This window comes from Fringilla coelebs (genome assembly GCF_963513975.1).
Source record: "Fringilla coelebs genome assembly, chromosome: 3".
Taxonomy (NCBI): domain Eukaryota; kingdom Metazoa; phylum Chordata; class Aves; order Passeriformes; family Fringillidae; genus Fringilla; species Fringilla coelebs.
In genome coordinates this window covers 105,576,395-105,597,113 of record NC_140030.1, presented here as the reverse complement: position 1 = coordinate 105,597,113, position 20,719 = coordinate 105,576,395, and the positions used below count along the sequence as shown (strand labels likewise).

Genomic DNA, 20,719 nt, shown 5'->3' with positions numbered 1-20,719 from the left:
CACACACACACGCGCGCACACACACCCCTCAAACCAGTAAAATGAACTAAAAATGTCACCACACAATAAATGCCATTTCATCCCTGATACACAAGTGTTCTTACAAGTCTGCACTTAAATAAAATACACCATTAGCGTTTAACCAGCAGTTGCCTTTGGGGAGCCAGGGAGGGGATGCAGGCACACACCCTGTAGCAGCAGGGGCTCTCCTGCCCCTCTGGCCCAACAGCTCTGCTCTATAGTGCCAGCAGAAGCAAAGCAGAGCAAAGCCAGGCCACAGTGATGTGCTGGGGCATAGGACAATGCAAACTCTGATCCCACACTTCTCCCTGGATGAACTCCTAGGTACCTATGTGGTTTTGGAAGCATCATGGAGCAGTTTTCCTACACTGAGCCATGGGACATGGCTCAGCACTCCCACATGCTCTGAGCTGCAGAGTTTGCATCACTCTTAGAGCAAGAATTCTAAGGGGAGGCAGCATGCAACATCACCCTCACCAGATGGGCCACTCCACTCCCCACAAGCCCTTCCCAGGCTGCTAACAGATCAAGGGCTAAAAGGCTCTTCTGGAAATTCTTTGCACAGGGGGCTTGGAGGAGACCTGTCCCCATCTGTGTGCTGCCAAATGGCTGCAGAGAGGGAAATACAGCCCAGATCGTCACCCAGGAGTTCAGGAGATGCTGCCTGCACAGCAAGCAGGGAGAACAGGGATTAGCCACTGCTGGTCACTCACCACAGGGAGGAGTGGGGACGCCCATATCCCTTAGGCAGTCACAGGCACCACTGCTCCGTGCCAAGAGCAGTGACAGAACAGCTGTAGGTCCCTGGACCAGAAGTGAACAGGGTGGTCATCAGAAAACCCAGCCCACCTCTGGCTCCAGGGCACACTGCAAACTGCCTGCTTCTGAGGAATGGGTTTACCACTTCCAGAGACCAGCCACTGCCGGTCTTCACTTGACTTCTGCCCATTAAGCCCAAAATTATGGGTATGAAGTCCTCGTTACAAGTAAATAGGAAACAAGCATCCCACTCGGTTCAGCTTGATCCCTGGCACATGCTGGTGGATGGAGAGTGCAGCTTAAACGCTAATGCTGAGGGAACATGTCCAAGGTTACAATACAAACTCAAAAGCAAGGCCCCTTTCCTGCCTCCATGCCCGCCCACCCACCCCTCTCCCATCCCCCTGGTACAAACCCCATTAAAACTGTACAGGAGCCAAACTTTTATTCCTTAAAGAATTACATAAATACTGAGTTTAACACTTAGAAAAATAAAGTAATTTTCTTTTTTTTTCTTTTTTTTTTTTTTTTCTCTCCAAGGCTTCTTTTGTCTTTAACTTAAAAAAAAAAAAAAAAGTTACAGTAGCTGCTTCTTCCCCTAAGGATTCAGCAGCTTCTCTCACTTGCTCACTCTCCCTCCAGGGACAGGGCTAGGTAGCAGAGCCATTCACAGCAATTCCCATGCAGGACCAAGCATGCCCCAGCCCTTCTCCCCCAGCCTTGCTGAGCCTGTACAGCATCACAGCTGCTCCCCCACAGCCCAGGATGGCCTGCAGGTCATCCTGGTGCTCAGAGGAAGAGCCTGCCACCTGCCCAGCAGCTCAGTGCCCCACGGGCTCTTCCCTTTGACATTTGAGTTGTTTCTCCACCTTGCATCAGACACAGAAATTTAGAAAGCGCTGGCTGGAGCCGCAGGGGGATGTAGGACAGACCCAGCCACGTTCCCCTGGGTGTATGGAGTCCAGAAGCAGTGCGAGGGCTGAGTGTGGGGCTGAGCAGAGCACAGGGCCCCTGAGGAGCTCTCCAGGGCATCTATCTCACCACCTCACCTGTGCAAGGGCAGCCGCCGGGGCAGGGCCAGTCAGGCTGAAAATCTGCCAGGCGGCCCAGCGAGGAGGCACTGAGGGCAGAGGGCTCACTGTAGTGCATACGAGGAGGACAGGGCCACGTGCCACCGGCTGCGCCCTACCCTCCGGGGAGAGGGCATGCAGGCCCAGAGATGCACATGCAAGCTGGCCCTTCTCTCCCGTCCAGAGCCCAGGGTGAGTTGCTGTGGCCAGGACCTGTCACCCCCACAAAGGCACATTGCTGAGGCCAGCAGCACAGCCACAACCCACTCTGCTCCAAGCTGCACCTGCACGATGGCTCCGGGTCTAAGCTGAGCCCCACGCAGAGTAAATACTCATGGGCAAGGTGACTCAGAGCACCCAGAAGGAGCCAGAGCCTCCAGCTGGGAATGGCCTGCAGTATTTATTTACAGTGCAGGGCAATGCTCCCCTCAAAAGACAAATTTCTTTGGCTGGCGTGAGACAAGCACAGCTATTGCAGCATCCAAATGCCCCAAGCCCTGCACGGCCCCAGCACGGCTCCACCCGGGGTGGGTCCTGCAGCCCCACGCGCATGCCTGTGTGTGTGGGGGTGGGTGAGTGCGTGTGTGTGTGTGCATGTGTGGATGAAGGAAACGTGAAAAGGCAACAATAAATAACTGGTGCAGTCTGTACGAGAAGGAGTTGCTGCCAGCCCCGACACTGGCATGACAAGCCAGAAACACAAGGCCGGCAGCAGAGGCCTCTCAGTCACTCTTGACGCTGTGTGAGGTGTCCAAGTTGACCACCTGCAGCTCCGTCAGGCTGCTGCCACTGCTGCTCTGCTGCCCGATGACAGCCATCTAGAGAGAGAAGGGAGGAGGAACCACTGGGGGACAGCACGCCCTGAGACCATGTGTGCCAGCAGCCAGGGGGCACTGTCCTTCCCGGGCACCCATCTGGGGAGGACAAGACTCCCTTACCCAAGGGTGGGTAGCACAGAGTGCATTCCCAGACCCGAGGACTGATCCTACCCAGCCAGGTCTGCCCAGACACACAAAGGATGTGCAGGCAGAAGAGCAAGAATAAGCTCAGAACACCTGCAAGTACTACTCTGTGCCTACCTGGTGAAGCTGGACAGCTGAGACTGGGATCTGAACCGTGCCTGATGGGGCTGTCAGGAACACTTGGGGGACGCCACCTGTCACAGAGAGAAGCACAAATGACACTGTCCCTTAAGAAGTGCTCCCCCATGGATCCTTTCTCTGAGCTCCGTGGAGCTACTCAAGGACAAAGCTGCCTATTTGCACACATTCCAGAAGAAAGCCACATGTACTGGTTTTCCAAATGCTGGGAGAAGCAGGCACAAGGCCTCAATCCAAGTCTTGCCCGAGTGGCTTCATGCTACTCTGCCCCCTCATGCAAGCACATATCCTCTCCAGAGCCTCCTGGCTCCCTCTGCTGCCTGCCCATCCCAGAAACCATCACTGTCCTTTTTACCCATCAACAGCTCATGTGATCCTTTGCACAAGAGAATGGCAAGACTTAAAAACACACATTGAGCATCGCCCTTGCCAGGCCTTTGTGCGGCCACCAGGAGTGCCAAGAGAAAAACCCTTTGTGATTAACATCCAGCATAAATACACGTGGGACAAGAAAAACCAGGGTGTCAGTGCACTCTCAGGGAACACTGACCTGGACAGCTGCCTTACCCTGATCCTGGACCTGGCCGTGGGACACCTGCATCGCTGAGGGCGCCTGCGGGAAAGCGTTGAGCACCGCGAGCCCGCCGTCGGCCAGGCCGGAGGTGGGCGCGTACATCACCGCGTGCGGGCTGGGGTACATCATGTGGCCGCCCACGGTGGTTGGCACAGACGACGTCATGATGGTCGCTGGGAGGGTCACTGCCAGCGGGACACACCGCACGTGAGCACACAGAAGGAACCTGCCACGCTCACCCGCCTGCTCAGCACCCCCGCCCCAGCCACCCCACGCGTGCTGTGCTGAAGCACAGTGCGTGGAGATACCCATCTCTGTCTTCCACCCCAGAGATCAAGCAGGAGAGCTCAAATCTCTCCTTTCATGAGTATGAAGGGGCAGGAAAACACAGTAGCCAAACATCCCAGGACTAAATTCAACTTGTATCTCAATTCCCGGATGAAACTTTAGTAGAGCTGTTGAAGTAGACTCAGCCTGCATCCAGGCACCTGAACTCAGATTTTGCTGACAAAGAGATGTCTTCTGCATAGATAGTAAAAGTCTCAAGCAGATGTGAGCGGATGCCTTGTGCTAGAGGCAATGCGGGCTCACTAAGAAACCCCCTGAGAACTCAGCAACCTGTTCCCAGCTCCATGCTGCAAGAGAGAACAGCGATGTATCTGGAGAGGCTCTGAAATCCCATGTAAGGTACCCTATGCCTAGCATAGGATACAGTGTAGCACAGGACCTGGCAACAGGGGGAAACTGTCAGCCTCGGATAGAGTTAGCCTGAAGAAGGAAACTGGCCAGGGAGCAGGCGTGAGGCCTGCTGGTGCAAGGTGTTATCAGCAGTGGTTAGGAAGGCACACAGAAGGTGGTTACCAATACCTGTTCCGCTGGAAGAGGTCTGGGTAAGGTCAGTGCTGCTGTCACTAGAGGGAGACGTTTGCTGCGGTGCCTGGTGCACCTGGATTGCCTGGACTGGAACCTGCTGAGCCATGGTACCACCTGGGGAGAGAGAGGAGCCTGTCAGCCCATGGCTCCACAGGGACACAGGCGCTCTGGGCCATGTGAAAGCCTCCCAGTCCTTCTCTGGCTGCACACAGCTCCACAGCACTGCTCTGTGCTGCACTGGGGGAGGCTACACAGAAGCAGTGTGTGGCAGAAACCAGAGACCAAAACCTGCTCTTTCCTGGCATGTGGGCCAAGGAGGGGTTAACTGGCCTACAAAGCTCCAAGAGTGAAGAAAAGGCCACAACAGCTTTTGTCCAACTCCCACCTGTGGTTCAAGAACATCCAGGATCATCCTTGCCATTCCTGGTTCCACCAAGACACAGAACAGATGTTGGGAGGAGAGGGCCCAGCCTTTCCTCCCCAGAGAGGAGCCAGTTCTGCAAGGATCACCTTGCTGCAGTAAGTGGAACCACAAGAGCCCAAAATGTCCACACCAGCTGGGCTCTGCTGCCTTCACACTCTGGAGCCCAGCTCCATCCTCCACAGGGCACTCAGGGTGCAGCTCTCACCCCTCTTGTGACCCTAAGAACATTACAGTGCCCTACAGAGGGATTAGAGAACAGCTGGTCTCATGGTGTGCATCCCAGAGTTGCAGGCCACACAGCCTCTGTCGCAGACCACTCCCTGCAAAGTACTTCAGATCCAGAAACACAGCTTGACACAACACAACAGGGTCTCCTAAGGCTGAAGTCCTGCCTCCAGAGGGAAGAGCAAGGGATGCCAGAGAGCAAGAATCACTGGCCAGCTTGCTCAGACTGGTCATTTCTCCACACATCACACCCCAGAGACACACATCAGTTATTCTCCTCCTCCAGATTACAAGGGAAATCCATCTCCCTTGAATGGGAGCCTGCCCAGGCCCACAGGAGCCTTAAGCACAGGAGTTACCAGAGTCATGGACTCAGGCACAAACAAGCAGGACACGAGAAATATTGTGTCACTCAGCACTGGTCCTCAGATGATGAATGCCACCACAAAGGAGAACCCAGCCCCACTCTGAAACTCCATCCAGGAACATGTCCAGCCCAAGAACAAGCACCTGTACAGCCTTCACTCAGAACAAGATGAAATTCCTACAAAGGACAACGCACACAAGGTAGCAGAGCAGCACCATTACTCTGCTCTGGATCTCCCCTAACCTATCCTCTGCACTGCATTTCAGTGGCTGACTGCAGATACAAGCATAGAAGCAAGGGCAGCTGCTCAGAGCCAAATGCCAGCACTCAAACAACCACTGGGCACCTCAGCCCCTGTACTACCCCTCCATCAGTTCTAGCAGCACAGTTCATCCTCAGCACATCTGCACTAGGGACCTGCCTCTACTGCTTTTGTTAGCCACAGACCAAGCCCTGGGGCATGAGGCTGAAAATCTGCTGCTTGCCTTGGTGTGCATCCCCCAGGATGCTGCTCCTGCTTATGTCAAGCACCTTCTGCCCTGTCTTCCCATCTCTCCCTAGCAGCCACAGCCAGGGTTCCCTGTGCTCTGCCTCCTCTGTGCTCCTACAGTCAGGGGTCAGCTCTGCGGCCAGGCCCAGGACCCCAGAGACACCTCCATCCCCCCATCTCTAGCAAGAGGAGGAGAAGCGAGTGCTGACCTGTCAGCAACACAATATGCCCTCCAGCTCTGGCAGGGAAGTGGAAGACTGTCTGCTGTGCCTGCTGCAGCTGTCCAGCTGTACCCATGAGCAGCTGGCCCTGCTGGCTGGGAAGAGCCAGGGAGTGCGGCTGTGAGTGAGTGAGAGGAATGGCAGGGGTCCCTGGAGAAAGGGAAGCACCTGCTGAAAGGAGGGAGAAAGAAAGGCTTTGTCATCACCAGCTCTTTTCACTCCCTCCAGGCTTCTCGGTGCTGCCCTGGGGTCCCAGCTCAGCTCCCTGCCACCTCCCAGCAGCAAGGCCAGCTGGTAGTTCTCTAAAGAAACAGTCACTACATGACCCTTCTCCAGCCACTGGCCTGGCTGGGTTTGAGCATGGAATCACAGCTGGGCTCACCTTACAGCAGCAACCACTCTGCTTCCCTTCTGCCACTAGGCTTCCTCTCCCCTGGAGAGAACAGCAACACACTCCAGGTGCAGACATGAATGGATTCAGTCCTCAGTCCCTGAAGGCACTGACCTGACATGAGGGTGAAGCCAGTGGGTATCGGCATGAGGCCCCCAGACGTCACTGCACTGGCTCCAGTAGTCTTCAGCACTGTCCCGTTGGCACTGGTGACGGCATTGGGGCTGATGCTGGCAGACACTGGCGCCAGGTAATTAGTGATGGGGAATGACGGGCCACTGCTGACCTGCATGGAGGTCGAGGTGGTTGGGGCTGTCTGGATGGACGTTGTTCCTGGCAGGTTGGTGACAGTGAACGCAGGTTTCAAGGCGTCCTGCAAAGGGAGAGATTGTGACAGCTCAGACCAGCCCATGAGACATCTGCCCATGAGACCAAACCAGGCTCTGGAGGTTGCATCATCCCTTTTTCAAACCATACCCCCCACAGCCTGCTGCCAGCACATGGAGCAGAGCCAGGGGAGCAGAGAAGAGCTGCTTGCACAAACACGAGGAGAGCTGGAGAGAGCTCCACATAAACTTTAGATGCTGGCCCAGGGCCACAGAGGTCCCCTGAGAGCCTTCCCTACAACACACCAGGGGACAAAGCAACTGTTCCACTCCCCAGGAGTCCCCAAAATGTGTAAGAAGAGAATAGACTCTTTTTGGCACACACCAGGCAAAAGCAGCCCTTGCAGGGACAAATATAAAGGCATAAAGTCTCCTCTCAGGAACACAAACCACTTCCCTTAAGGCAGGAAACACAAGACCAAGAACAAGCGTAGAACTGGCTCTTAAAAGCAGCCGTACACTGGAAGTGATGGGGGAGAGGTGACTAGGGAGGCCCAAACCCAGCCCTGACAGCAGCTTTGGCAGGCCCTGGGGAATGCCTCCCGACATCTCCTGAAGCAGAGGCCAGGAGAACCTGACCACAGGAAGCACCTATCTGCCAGTCCACTGGCAGGAGAGAGGCGTGAGGCAAATGCTTCCAAAGGGCCCCACGTGTTCACTATAGCCAGCACTGTCCTGCAAGGAGTGTCAGAGGACAGCACCACCAGAGGAGCTGAGCACCAGGAAAGGGCCCTGTGCTGGGCCAACACTGGCCTGAGAGACTGGCATCCCAGGTGTAGGAACAAGGGAGGAATGTGTGTTCCAAGCTGCAGCAACGCTTTCGTTTCCAAAGCCACAAAGCATGTGCCTGGATGTGCCTTGGATCTGCAGGAACCAACCAAGCCCAGCATGACTCCTGCTGCCTCTGGCAGTCACACCTCACTTAACTTCCCTCCATCCCCCAAATCCCCTTTGGAATACCCAGGCTGCCCGTGACTCCTCTCCTGCCCCACTCATCTGGCCAAGAGCACACCGAGAATGCACTGCTTCACAGGAGCCCGTGTCCCAGGCCACAGGCAACCTGCTGTCCCCATGCCCTGACACAGCTGCCAGCACGCCTGGGAAGAGTTAAGGCTGCCACACTCCCACCCCTCCCACTGCAGCTGGTGGGCCCAGCTCTCCCACGTGCTAAGCCTTGTTCCCAGCTTGTCAAGCTGCCAGGAGCAAGGAATTCACAGCTCAACGAACAGCTAAAAAAGGGAAGGCAGCCCATTTTGGACAGGGGGATCCAATCCCAGGCACTCAGTCGTGCCCCAGGGCCCAGAGAGGGAGGAGAGCAACACCCCTCTGCCTTGGCACCACAGTCCCTGAAGTCCAAATTAGCAGAGGCACGTGATAACAGAGCAAAGCCCAGCAGAGGCACTTTCCATTAGCTCAACCACAAACTCCTGCCATCCCACATGGGACACGGGAGGCTGTGGGTGCCCTCCCCACGTGGGTGACAGGGCAGAGCTCTCCCCAGCCCACTAGGGAGCTAGAGCAGAGCTGGACAGGACAAGTGCTGTTCCCAGTTGGAAAAGCCAGGGTTGCTCATGCTCAGCTATATCTCTAGAGTATACCCATGAGACAGAACCTCCATCCAGCCAGGGCACTTAGCACCCAGTCACACTTCATACTCTCAGGCCTGGAGAAGGCATCCCAGAAAGTTCACAGCACTCTACTCAGGGAGATTCTCAGGGCTCCCTAGAAGCACAAGGGCAAATCTCAGTACAAAACAAAGGTGCTTGGGACAGATGCTGTGGCAACAGACTTGAATCATGCACAGCCTATCTCTGCCCTCCCTATTCTGACCCTCTTGAGACTCAGATTCCTCCCATCTTTATTGGGCTGCAGCAACAGCTCCCAATACAGAAAGAGCGCTGGGATGGACTTTGGGATTGGACACCCATTGTCATCTCCTTGTGACTCTCAGTGATCCCCTGGGCACCCTGGGTCTTCTCAGCACCCTGCAAAGCCCAGACCACATGCTTGAAGCAAGTCATGGGTCACTTCAGCAGACATCACCCAAGGGGCCAGGGACAGCAGCACTGAAAGCTCTTCTGATCCAGCTGCACATCCATTCCAGCTCAGTGCAAACCTCAGTGTCTATGGAAGAAGCACACAGCAGAGGTGCAACACAGCAGCAGGTGCCTGCCCAGACCCTCACCACTGTTTTGCAGCATGAGTGGGTCACAGGGTACAGACAAGGCCAGCTGATGCCCATCCTGGACCACATCAGGGTCTTGGGGACAGAAACGATCCCCCTCCACAACTTTTATAGACTGCCTGAGGCAATGCTGTTCAGCATGGCCCGACCCCCAGACAGAATTATTACACAGGTGTAGCAGGACAACAAGCCTCAGAGGTATATGGGAAATCCCAATCTGGTTTCCAACACCTTGTCTGTGTTCCAGATGTAGAAAGTCCCACATTTTCCCATTCCAGAGAGATGACCAGATCAGGGCTACTCCCATGCTCTCAGCCCAGTCTAGAGCCTCTGAGCTCCTTCCAAAATATCCTTTCCCACACAAGCACACCCAGGAGACTGCACACAGGCAGTCCTTTGGGCCTGCAAAAGATCAGAGAGGTATCATCATGAGGATACAGCTACTATCTCAAAAGTACAGAAAGCCCCAGTCCCAGCACCACAGCAGGGAGTTTGGGTCCGACACACCAGGAGGACTTCAGAGCTGCTGCTGGTGTAGCACAGAGGAATAAGCAGCAGGCTGCTGACGGCAGGTGACAGCCTGGCTGTGTTGTTCTCCCCACTCTGCTGTAGCACTGAAGACAAGCAGGTTTTGTCCACACAGAGATCTGGGAAGCAGAGTTCACACAAGAAGGCCATGGAGTCTTTTGGAGCACCCCATGTGACTGGACCTGACAGTCCAGGCACCGAATCTCCTGCCACCTCCTCCAGTGAGGCACCTGTGCCTCACCATTCACCCATCAGCACGCACCAGCCACCCAGCCACGGCCCATCCACAGGCTCCTTTCATCCTCAGAAGACTTCTTGGTCTGTCTGAATTGAGCTGGTCTCTGCCCGACCACCAACCAGGCGTCCAGGCCTGCAGAAGGCACAACAGCACAGCCCTTGTCCCCAGGGCTTGCCATGACAGGAGCTCTCAGCCAGCCAGGGGTGGATTTATTCAGAATGTCAAGCAGAAGACAGGGCCATAGGGCTCCTCCAGCCTCTCATCCAATGCTGGCTGTGGCCATAAGGCACCCGACACTAAGCATTAGCACTGGGATGGAGCTTTCAGGGTTGCATCAGACACTGAGAATAGAGAAGTTGTGTTAAGAAGGCCTCTGCAGAGTAACTGCACCCCAAGGGCACAGTTCCCTTGGGGCCAACTAGCAGTACTTCCAGGAAGAGTACAAAAGGATATGATGTGGTCAAGTCTCATGCCAAGGACAGGTAATTTGACTCATTACGAAATGCCCACAGGACTTGCCTTTTTATCCAGGAGAAGCCCAGGAGGCACAAGTCCTTACAAACACAGGCTGCACAAAGGAGAGATTGCTGGTGTTAGAAGGCTTCTTTGCCTACTGGATAGGGCTGGCACAGCTTAGAGCAGCAACCAGAGGCAGCCAGGAAAGACATGACAGACTGGGACAGCCAGGACTGCTGCTGGGATCCCATCAGCAGAACCATTCTCAAGGACTGTTAAGGGCTGCAGCACAGAGACTCCAGCCACACTGTGGCCCACCACAGGTTCTCTGCCTGGAAGGATCTCTGGGGCTGCTGATGTTTCTCAGGGCTCAGCAGCAATAAGCTTTTGCTTGGTGCAGCACTGCACACATGTGGGAAGTGGACACTGAGGAATAGGGGTACCCAGCAGCACCGTGACCAGAGCTGTTGTGCTGTCACAAATACAGGCAGCTGAATACCCCAGCAGCCCCAGACACGTTGGGCACATCTCAGTGCTGCACTCACTACCTTTGCAATTACAGCAGAGAGGTCTCCAGGTTCTGTCTGCTTAATGTGTAGAGGCTACTGCACGGCAACAATGTGGCTTGAGCACGGACAGCTGGAGAGCTCCTACCACAAAACCAATGGAAGAACACTTCTGCCGCAAGCCTGGTACCCATGACACCAGCACAGGTACAGCAGGGCTGTTCTAATTCCCAGCACCCAGTAGAACTGTACACAGGCCTGGGAAGCTGTGGCAGAGCCCCAAAATTCAGCAGGCATCCCAGTCTTGCACCACAAACTTTCCTACCTCCCATCTCCAAGCACCTGTGGATCTGAGCACCAGCCTGCAAAGGAAGTGGCAGGGATGTGGGACACAGCTCTGAGGAACAGTGCCAGGGAGTACAGGGACAAGACGGGGCCCTTCCAGTAGAAAAGCTGACTCTGCCCAACCGTGCACCCACAGCCAGGCCATCCTGGGCAAAAGGCCACAAGTAACACGGGCAGGCAGGGGCCAGCGTCTGCAGGGACAACGGGCAGGGAGCAGAAATGGTCTGTCCAGCCAAATGTTTCCATTCCCCATGTCCTCCCTGCCCCCTTCCAAAACAGCACCAAAGCAAGAGACAGCTGCAGCTTATAAGGAATGTGAGGGGCCCTGCCAGGGACTCTGGCGAGGGAAACCAGGCCTTATAAGGCCATGGAGGCAGAATCAAATTTTTATCAATGAGTGTGAGAGCATGGAGACGCCTGGGGAGAGATAACAGCGCTGAAAGCTGGCCAGGGGGGTGGGCTGGGCCAGTGGGGAGCCACGCTGCAAGGGCCAGGACCAGGATACCTGCCACCCGCCCGCTTCCCTCCCTCTCTCAATCACTGCTAAGGAGCCAGCCAGCCCTGAGATGACACGACACAAGTTCGCTGCAGTGGCAGCGAAAGGGGACTCATCCTCAGCTCCCAGCGCTGCTATTTAAAGAGGGCTGGGGATGATCAGGGCTCCCAGCACATCCCACGCTTCCCTGGGTGCCCAGGAACATTACCTTGGTCTCCCCGCTGCTGTCCGACTCGGACACCTGGTAGGTGAGGTCCGTCTCCTCAAACCCAGTGGCACTCATGCGCTGGTCAGTGGTGGGGTCCGAGCGCGGCGGCGAGTCCGGGGAATTGAGGCATGTCTGGATCAACGCCTTCCCCGTCTCGCTGGTGATCATGGGCTGCAGCTTCCGTGTGGCAAACGTGTACACATGGCCCGTCTCGCTGGCCACCAACAGCAGGACTTGAGTGCCAGTCAGCGTGGAGAGCTCATAGGCCTGCCAGCAGGACAAGGGAAGAACAGGGAGTCACAGGTGACAGGGACAACACACAGCACAGGACAAGAGTCCCTGCATGTTCCCACGATGGCTCTCCTTCTCTTGACATCAGCTTCAGCTCCTGCCATCCCAGAGGAGCGGTGGCCTCTAAAACCAACCCAAGACTGGCTCCCTACAGGTTGAACTGCCCCATGCTGTGTTCCCATCCCCTTTAGCACACCCTTAGGGGATGTGCTTGCCAAGAGGCCATGGGTAGAGTGGTCCCCTCAGTACAGTAGTCTGATAACATGGGGACACAGGATTGTCTCCATTCTGGAAATCCCACTGGCTTCTCCACACAGGTCTGGATACCTCCCTCACCTCACCTCTCAGTGATGTTACCTGGCACATCTCTGCTACCTCATTCCCCTCACCAACACCCCATCCAGGCTCCGACCCAGATTTCCCTCTCAGGCTCCAGACTTCTGAGCACAGCTGCACCCAAGCACCAAGCACACCAAGCACCTGCAGCAAGGCCACCATGGCCCAGGTGAGGAATACCTGTGGACTACGAAGCGCACTCTTCATATGGCACCACTGCACACTCAGTGGTCTCACACAAGCTTCTACAGACAGGATGGCCTCATTCCACATCCCGTGGTACTGTACTTCCAGGATGTGCCCAGCAGTACCTCGCACCCATTCCCACCTTCCCAGGGCAGCTTCGATGCAGCACTACCCAGATGTTCAGAAGATGCTACGAGCACCACCAGGGATGCAGATCAGCCAGCAGCACCCAGAATCCCCCAAGTTTCTAATCTGTCTTGCACACCAGGAACCACAGATAGCACTCCAGACCGGCCGAGACGTGGCATTGGTCCCTTCCGCGGCCGAATCAGCCAGTCCTACCGGGGGCAGGGCAGGGCAGTCCAGCTGTGCCACCAAACACTCGGTGTTTTGGTGGCGGCTCACAGCGAGGGGCCCCGAGGGCACCGGTCAGTACCGGCCCGAGGCTGGAAGCCGCACCGGGATGGGCCTCCCCGGGCACATCGCACGCCTGGCGACCACCAAGGACACCGGCAACCGCCGGCACCGGGGACTCCCGCTCCCGATCGCCCGGCTCCCCGCCCGCAGCTCCGCCGAGGGCTCCCGCGCAGCCCCCCGGAAGGAGCTGGTGCCGGGCCGCCCCCCCCGGTCCCGCCCGCGGGACGGGGAAGCCACCGCCGTTTCCGGGCACGGCCCGCCGGCCTGCTCCGCGCTCGGACCGGGCCGGGACTGCCATAGACAGGTGGGTGCCGGCCGGCATCCCCGCCCGGGCCGGACCGGACCGCCCCCCCGCACCGGCCGGAGTCGCGGGGCCGCACCTTCTTCATGATGCCGGTTTTCCTCTTGCTGAAGGTGGTGTAGCGCCGCAGCTTGTTGTCGATGAACTCCATCTTGATCTTCACCCGGCCCCGCGTCTTCTTCCCGGGCTTGGCGCCGCTCACGGCCCCGCCGCCCCCGCCGCCGCTGTAGGCGGCCGCCGCCGCCGCTCCCGCCGCGGGCCCCGCCGCCGCTGCCGCCGCCGCTGCCTCGGCCAGGCCACGCTTCACGCCGCGCCGCTCGCCGCTCAGCTCCTCCTCCTCGGCCGACTCCGAGTCGCCCTCGCTGCCGCTGTACATCGCCTCCCGCTTCAGGCAGCCCCCGGGCGCCCCCGCCGCCGCCCCGCCGCCGTTCGCCCCACGCGGCACCGGCGACCGGCCCAGCCCCGAGCCGCGGGCCAGCGCGGCGGCGGCGCCGTTCCCGGCCCCGGCCTGGCTCGGCAACATCGCGGCGGCGAGCGCGGGTCGGGTCGGGCCGGGTCAGGCCGGCCCCGCCATGTCCCCGCCGCGCTCCGCGCTCACGGCCCCGCTCCGCCGCCGCCCCCGCCGCGCCGCGCCGCCCCCATATAAAGCGATACAATGTTGCCTTTTATGGCGAAGGCGCTCCTTATATGGGGCGAGACGGCGCCCCGTCGGGAGGCGCCATCCCATTGGCTGGCAGCCGCCGAGCGCCTGCGCCCATTGGCCGCCGGTTGGCGTTTGATTTGCATACGGTCGGACCGCGCTCGCGTCACGCCCGGGTTGGAACACGCAGGGCGGTTCTTAAAGGGACCGCGCCGCCGGCCGGGGCAGCGGGGCGCTCGGCCCGGGACGGACCGCGGGGCGGGGACGGAGCGGGGGCTGCGAACGCGCGTGGGGACAGCCCCGCTGCCAGCCCTGCCCCGGGCCCCTTCCTACCGCCAGCTCCGGGCACGGTCCTCGTAGGGGACACAGCACGTGTCTCAAAGATTGCGTGCCTCGCCATCGTCAGCATCCAGCCAAGAGCGGCTCCGCCACCGCGCCCGACTCCCAGCGATGCCACCAGCTGCTGCTCCAGGCAGCTCCGCAGCCCGGCTGTTGTCACAGCCTGCAAGGGACAACGTGCTGTCTGTCCATTTGTCTCCGGTGGCTGCCGAGGCACCGAGAGGGCGTGAGGGCCACTCAAGGCACAGGAGTTAAGCAGATACGTCCAAAACACACATTGCTGAAACTGATCACTACGGAGCAGAACAAAGATCTCCCATGTAAGAGGATGGGCCTCGGGTACCTTCAAACCCACAGGGGTTGAGGCTGTGGTTCCATACCACGGCCACCCATGGGTGGGACAGGGCACCTGTGCAGGTGGAAAGGGGCTGTCACACCCTGGCTCATGCCCAGCAGATGGCTCCAAGCACTTGGCACAGGTCACGTCCATGCACGTGTGACCCAGGAGCTCCAGAGCAGAGGGACAGCCCACACAGGACAACTGTGCGCAAGGCACTCAGGTCAGCAAAGGTGCAAGAGGGACAGCACAGCCCTAAACTGAAAGCTGTGAGAACAGAGAATTCTTAGTTGAGAAAAAGGAGTCTCCCAGACCCTGTCCTACAAACAGGAACTGCAGCCCAGGGCAAGACCCACCTCTGGCAGCAGCAGTCTGGCCACAGACCCGTTTTGTCTCCTGGGCAGCCCATGGAGGGCTCTGCAGCTCGCCGAGCCCTTTCCATATCTGCCTCATCACTCAGAGGACACGCACGCTCAGCACCAGCCCTCACAGCTGTCCCCCACAGCCCAGGGCCAAGCTCCTACAGAGCAAGGGAGTAACTGCAAACCCCAACACCCCCCTGACTGCCACCACCGCCTCCCCCTCCTCCCGCCAGCCATGCTCCTCCAGTGAGCACACATGCCATTTATAGCTCCCAGCAGGGCTGCTGGAACTCACATGCCTCCCATCACATGCCCTGGCCACCCTCCCTTCCAGCTGAGCACAAACTACACCTGGCACAGGTGAGACCGAGGCCTCGCCGTGTCCTGCCAGGCTGAGGAAGGGTCAGCAGGACCCTCAGCCTGGCTGGGGGCACCAGTTTGGCTGGGAACAATGAACACATGGATCTGATAGGCACACCCAGGGCCGTCTGCCTGCTTAGCACGAGTGTGCAGTCACTGCAGGTAGCAGGATTTGGTTTCCTCTTGCTCATGAGACAGCTACACGCTCCTTTCCTCCTTCTCTTCCCTGGGCCTTCCAATTGGAAGGCCTTCTGCTCCCCAAGCTGCAAGAGTGTCTACACAGGCAAAAGGTGAGACCTGGCTCCTTCTGGGCTGGCTCATCCCTTCTGCTCCAGTCCTTTCCTTCCCAAGCCTCATCCTGTGGATGCTTTCCATGATGGCTGTCCTTGTGCTTCTAACAGGCCCAGAACTTCAGCCTGCCCTGGCTTCCTGGGATGCCAATCTCTCACCAAGGCAGCCACACCCACGCTGGAGAGCCAAGCCCTGTCCCCAAGCCACCATCACCCCCAGGACACAAGTCACCAGCAGGTCTTCCCTTGACCAAACCAGCAGCCACCGACAACTGGAAGCAGCTTAAAGCAAGTTTCCAGCCTTCTGGGATTTTCTTATTTACAACCCCCACATCATAAAATTCCCATTTCTAGCCCTGTTCTTACACAGCTTTAGAGCACAGCACTTGACAGCATGCCTTAAAAGTCTCTTAAAATTCCCCCAAAATTCCCTCCAGACAAGCTGCCTGACGGCTCCACGGAAGCACAGACCCTGCTTCCAGCATGACCCCAGCCCTCTAGGTCCCCTTTTCGATCCTCCTCTAGGCCATTGCAACAATGCTCCTTCACCCTTTTCCAGCTCTTCATCCACATTGCAGCTGGGTGCTGGGGATGTGATGGTTTCCATCCTGTTCCCGATCTTCCTACTATTGATACTCCAGCTGCTTTTTCTGACTGCTGCTGAATACAGTTAGCTGCTCTTTTTTTACAGCCAGACCTCTTCTATGAGCAGAGGTAGAACTAGAACAGAGGTACTGTTGCACATGCAAAACTAGGTTATGGCCTTTCTTAATGTGCCTTTTTTTTTTTTTTTTTTTGGTCAACAGACAGGTGCAGGAATAGGGCTGCTCCCTGAGGGGTGACCCTACGTCCTCATGAACAGGTATAAACCCACAGTACCTGAGCAGAGCAGCAAGAGGTGTTGGCATCAGGGGCATCCATAGAGCAAGCCATGGACTAAATCCAGCATCCACTTGGTTGTGAGATAGAGCCACAATCCTGACTGGATAATAAGGCTACTACACATGCCTAGAAGACAGGGCTAGAGGCAAGGCCAAAGCAGGAAAACGGAACACCTACAAGTTTGCTTAAAACAAACCTGAAAGCACAGGCTTGAGCTTAAATGCAGCTCAGGAGTGTGGGGGAAGTCCCAGGTGAGGCTGCTTAGAACAACTAAGGCCCATTAGTTTCCACACAAATGCTTGACACAGCTGCAGAAGAGCCACAGGACAGCAGAGGAAGTCAGAGCAAACCAAGAAGCCCTTCCTCGAGCTGCACAGCACTCATGGACCAGGGCTGCTCAAAGGATGCAGGAGGAATTTGGGTAACTTCAGGGCAAGAGAAAACAGCAGGGACTTCCTGACGGAACTGCCTGGTTTGGATGTCTTTATGCTTTAGGGACTAACATCTGCTTGCTGTTCTCTTACACCGTTCAGCCAATGTTCAATTTTGGTCACAGCCGGTGGCTCTCTGGGCGGACCTGGGCTCTGATGGAGCCACGGGGTTCTTTCTGGCCCTGGATCCTGCACAGTCTTCTGTCAGGTGTTCCTACAATTTGGGCTGAGGCAACTGGATCCCACCTCTTGTCAACTGCCAAGTGCACTCCTACTCCTGCAGGGACTCTGATTCCCTGCCCTGCTCCACCACCTTTAGCTGGGACTGCGTTTGCTCAGCTTGCTGTTTCCAATTACTTTGGCCAACATATCTCCCCTCCCCAAAGATACAGAATTTTTTCATGACATCACTCCCAAAAATACACAATCCCAACACCCACCATTCTGCACTCTTTGGGTCTGGAGATTGTCCTAGCTTTGGTGACTTTCCATTTGGGTGGTCACCAAGTCTTGACTGCATGGCAAACAGGCCGTGGAGTCTCCAGGATGTGTTGGGACAAAGCAGAGCCCCAGTCCTGATGCTGCTCCCAGAACCAGCTCACTGCAGCCATGCTGTACCCTCCCACCACATGAGATGCCTACATGCACAGAGCACATGGCAGAACGAGGGTGGTACCCCCAAATTCCTTGGCATCTCTGGCCTCTAGCCACGGCAAGGCTGAGATTAGGCCTGGCTAGACCACCACAAGTGGCTTGGCTGCAGGAATCAACACAGAGTGCAGTGTTCCTACCTGGAAGGAAGGACAGCAGACAGGAAAGTCCACAGGAATTGAATGGGTGTGAGAAGTGGAACAAAAGGACATCAAACAACAGCAAATGCACGAGACAGGTCACTGGCAAGTTGGAGAGCACATAAGGCAGCAGTGCCACAACACTCACACGCTTCAGAAGGGTTGCACCCACACTGGGGGGGACTGGGGGAGCAACAAGAGGGACACGAGGCTGCAAGGGGTAGAAGGAAAGGCACATCCTGATCCCTCTGTCCCCAACAGGTCTGCCCAGCAGGCACAGTGCCACCAGTCCCACGCTGTGGCCAGGCCCTCTGGTCATGGAGGCAGCCAGAGGTCAGGTTGGCAGTCACCTGCTGCCAAGCCTACCATGCCAGGGAGCACCAGGTCCAGCAAACCAGACGTGTTATCCTCCACTAGAGAGGGGCCCAACACCCAGCCACTGGCACAGCTTAGCTTGCCAAGAGACCTTGGCTTGGAGAGAGTCCTTATCTCCCACCTGCAAGTGTTGGAAAAGGGACAAACACCTTTGATAACTGGCAGAGCAACTTGCACCCAGTTTCCAAGCCTGGACCAAATCTGAGCTCAGGGACAGCTAGCATATTCCAAGAAACGAGCACTTTCCCCCCTCCAGCATCTCCATAACGTCCTTGGGTAGCAGAGATGGGAAGAGAATCCTGGACATATCTGGCCCATCCCTGATTAAAGCAGAGCCAACTACACTGGGTGGTTCAGGACTTTCCGTGGTCCAGGACTGGCTATCGCTAATGATGGTGATGGAGATGCTACAGCTCCTCTGGGACTCAGACCTTTATTACCCTCGAAGGGAAGCATTTCCCCTAATACCAGAATGAATGTCCCTTGTGCAGCTTATGCCCACTGCCTCCAGTTCAGCCCCACCAGGCCTCCTGCCAAAGCTCAGATCTGTCTCTATAACCCCCCAAGCCAGGGCTGTGCAGCCAAGTGAAACTGCTGGTCCCAGTGCCTCACTCTGGCCATGAGGGACAAGCCCATGCTGGCCTGGCTCCTGTTCATGCTGTGGGGACTGGGGCTTCTTGTACACCATGTGCACATACACCTTTCCCCTCCCAGGAAGAGACTGCCAGGACCCTGCTGCTGTTCTGGGCCTTAAGCACAGAGGAGAAGGCTGCAGACCACATGTGACAGCAGGATGTCCCCCAGGGTCCCCATCCAGGCCTGGCCCTGCTAGCATCCTGCAAGCAGCAGCAGCTGAATTCTCCTGTACAAACCCACAACCCAGTGTGGGCAGTGGAGCTGCCCCAGGCCACAGAGGTGGGTGCACAAACCCAATCAATACCTGAAGTGGGGGCAGCCAACCAACATGCCCATGAGTGGTTGTTTGCTTGGAGTCTTGAGAGGGACATTTTCTCTTGAGACAAGTCCCTCTTGGAGAGCAACTCATGACTGCCCAGAGAGACAATTAAGTGCTGAGGCAAGTGCTCCCTTCAAAGTACACAGCGCTGGGAGCAGCATTTCAGATTCACCTGAGAAGGGGGCAAAGGGGTTAAGCACAGCAGACAGATGCCTGAGGAACGAGCCCCAAACCCTTCCCAGGAGCCATGTGGAGGCAAACTGCTATCTGACAGCAGTATTTTACAAAGACAAAAAAAAAAAAAAAACAAAAAAAAAAGCGCCTTCTTTATTGAGAGCAGCACATAAAAACCCAACAAAACCCAACCCTTCTTGGCTGCAGTACCCTCCACTCAAGCAAACAAACTAACCCAACTCTAGGCTGCATTCCAGTAACAGAAATACTATGGTAGGGAGGAGTCAGCGCTCTGGAAGAGGGAGACAGGGGGCTCTGCCCAGAGTCATAAGTACAAAAAAAGGCACAGGGTAACTGGGAAAGGTAGTGAGCTCCTTCATATGCCAGGCACTTTGTGCTCCTGTTGGCTGGCCTGTCCCCATGGGGAAGGGGAAGGCAGGCATGCCTAGCACAGACGGACGGAGAGAGGGCCGGGCCAGGCCGGCAGAGGTGGATGTGGTGAGCAGGGACACCCGAGCTCTCGCCGTGGGAGGGGCAGCTGCTCCATCCACACCAGCAGCCTGAGGGCACCGGGCTGAGCAGGCAGGGGGAAGGAGGCAGCAAGGGCTGTCTTTTGGGACCCACTGGGGAGGGGGATGGGGCTGGGGGACACTGGCTTGTGCTTTGAGTCCAGCAGCTGCTGATGCTGAGCTGCTCGCTGGCGCATCGGGGTCGGGCTCAGCAAGGGGCTGTGGGAGTGCCAGGGGCTCCCCAGGCATGTACAGACCCCTGTCCACCCCGCCACATCCTTCACCAGCAAGGGCTGGGGTGCTCAGGCTTTGCTGTCAGCTGGGCTGTCCCCAAGGGTGGTGGCAAGCTCGCTGAAGGAGGGCCGGTCCTTGGGGCTGGGGGCCCAGCAGCGCTGCATCAGCTTGGCCAGGCGGGACGGACAGCCCTCGGGGTGCGGGAGCTTCGTCTTTCCTGACTGGAGACCTGGCACGAAAGAAAAGTCCAAAGGGCATTGGCAAGGGGTGTGATCCTCTCTGGGGGATGCAAGGAGAGCAGCAGCTCTCCGTGTAAGGCTGGGACAGCCTCCCCAGCCAGACCAGCACTGTCATACAGCCCCTCGGGCCCCCTTTACCACATGTAAAGCAAGTAGGCTGCAATTCCAGGGACAGCAGAAGGTGCTCCACATACCTGCTAGCACCTCATCATCTGCCAATGGAGTGTAGGGCATCTCCCCATGCGTGAAGACCTCCCACATGAGCACCCCAAAGGACCACACATCCGACTTAGTGGAGAACTCATCTTCCAGCACAGCCTCAGGTGGCATCCAGCGCAGTGGGATCCAGGCCTGGCGGAAATGGTAGTACTCGCTGTGGGCAGGACAGGCAGGCAGTGAGACTGGTG

At 57.1% G+C, this 20,719-nt stretch overlaps 2 protein-coding genes across 4 annotated transcripts in view; both read right to left on the bottom strand.

The window, feature by feature from the left end:
* Positions 1-1,160: 1,160 nt before the first annotated feature.
* Positions 1,161-13,995, bottom strand: SRF (serum response factor). 2 transcript variants are annotated; one of them, XM_084201700.1, is made up of 7 exons: positions 13,474-13,995; positions 11,864-12,130; positions 6,630-6,888; positions 4,392-4,511; positions 3,518-3,709; positions 2,930-3,006; positions 1,161-2,668 (listed from the first exon to the last, which is right to left on the bottom strand). In XM_084201700.1, the coding sequence occupies exons 1-7, from the start codon at positions 13,915-13,917 to the stop codon at positions 2,573-2,575; spliced, it is 1,455 nt and encodes a 484-aa protein (XP_084057826.1). In that variant the 5' UTR covers positions 13,918-13,995; the 3' UTR covers positions 1,161-2,572. The 2 variants fall into 2 exon arrangements, with proteins under 2 accessions (XP_084057826.1, XP_084057827.1); XM_084201701.1 differs by lacking the exons at positions 1,161-2,668; positions 2,930-3,006; positions 3,518-3,709; positions 4,392-4,511 and adding an exon at positions 5,933-6,295.
* Positions 13,996-19,107: 5,112 nt separating this feature from the next.
* Positions 19,108-20,719, bottom strand: part of PTK7 (protein tyrosine kinase 7 (inactive)) — a 34,789-nt gene continuing 33,177 nt past the window's right edge. For both annotated transcript variants that reach the window (XM_084201965.1, XM_084201966.1), the window contains exons 19-20: positions 20,507-20,685; positions 19,108-20,302 (exon numbers count right to left, since the gene is read on the bottom strand). In XM_084201965.1, coding sequence (XP_084058091.1) covers positions 20,142-20,302; positions 20,507-20,685 — 340 coding nt within the window. In that variant the 3' untranslated portion in view covers positions 19,108-20,141. The remainder of the gene's footprint in view (positions 20,303-20,506; positions 20,686-20,719) is intronic.

Bases quoted from the DNA above. Each gene is read 5' to 3' on its own strand.
- SRF (XM_084201700.1), bottom strand. From the start codon at position 13,917: ATGTTGCCGAGCCAGGCCGGGGCCGGGAACGGCGCCGCCGCCGCGCTG. The intron at 6,889-11,863 runs GTAATGTTCCTG...CTCCCTTTGCAG, and splicing joins ACAGCAGCGGGGAGACCAAG to GACGCCTTGAAACCTGCGTT. The intron at 2,669-2,929 runs GTAGGCACAGAG...TTCTCTCTCTAG, and splicing joins CAGCTGTCCAGCTTCACCAG to ATGGCTGTCATCGGGCAGCA.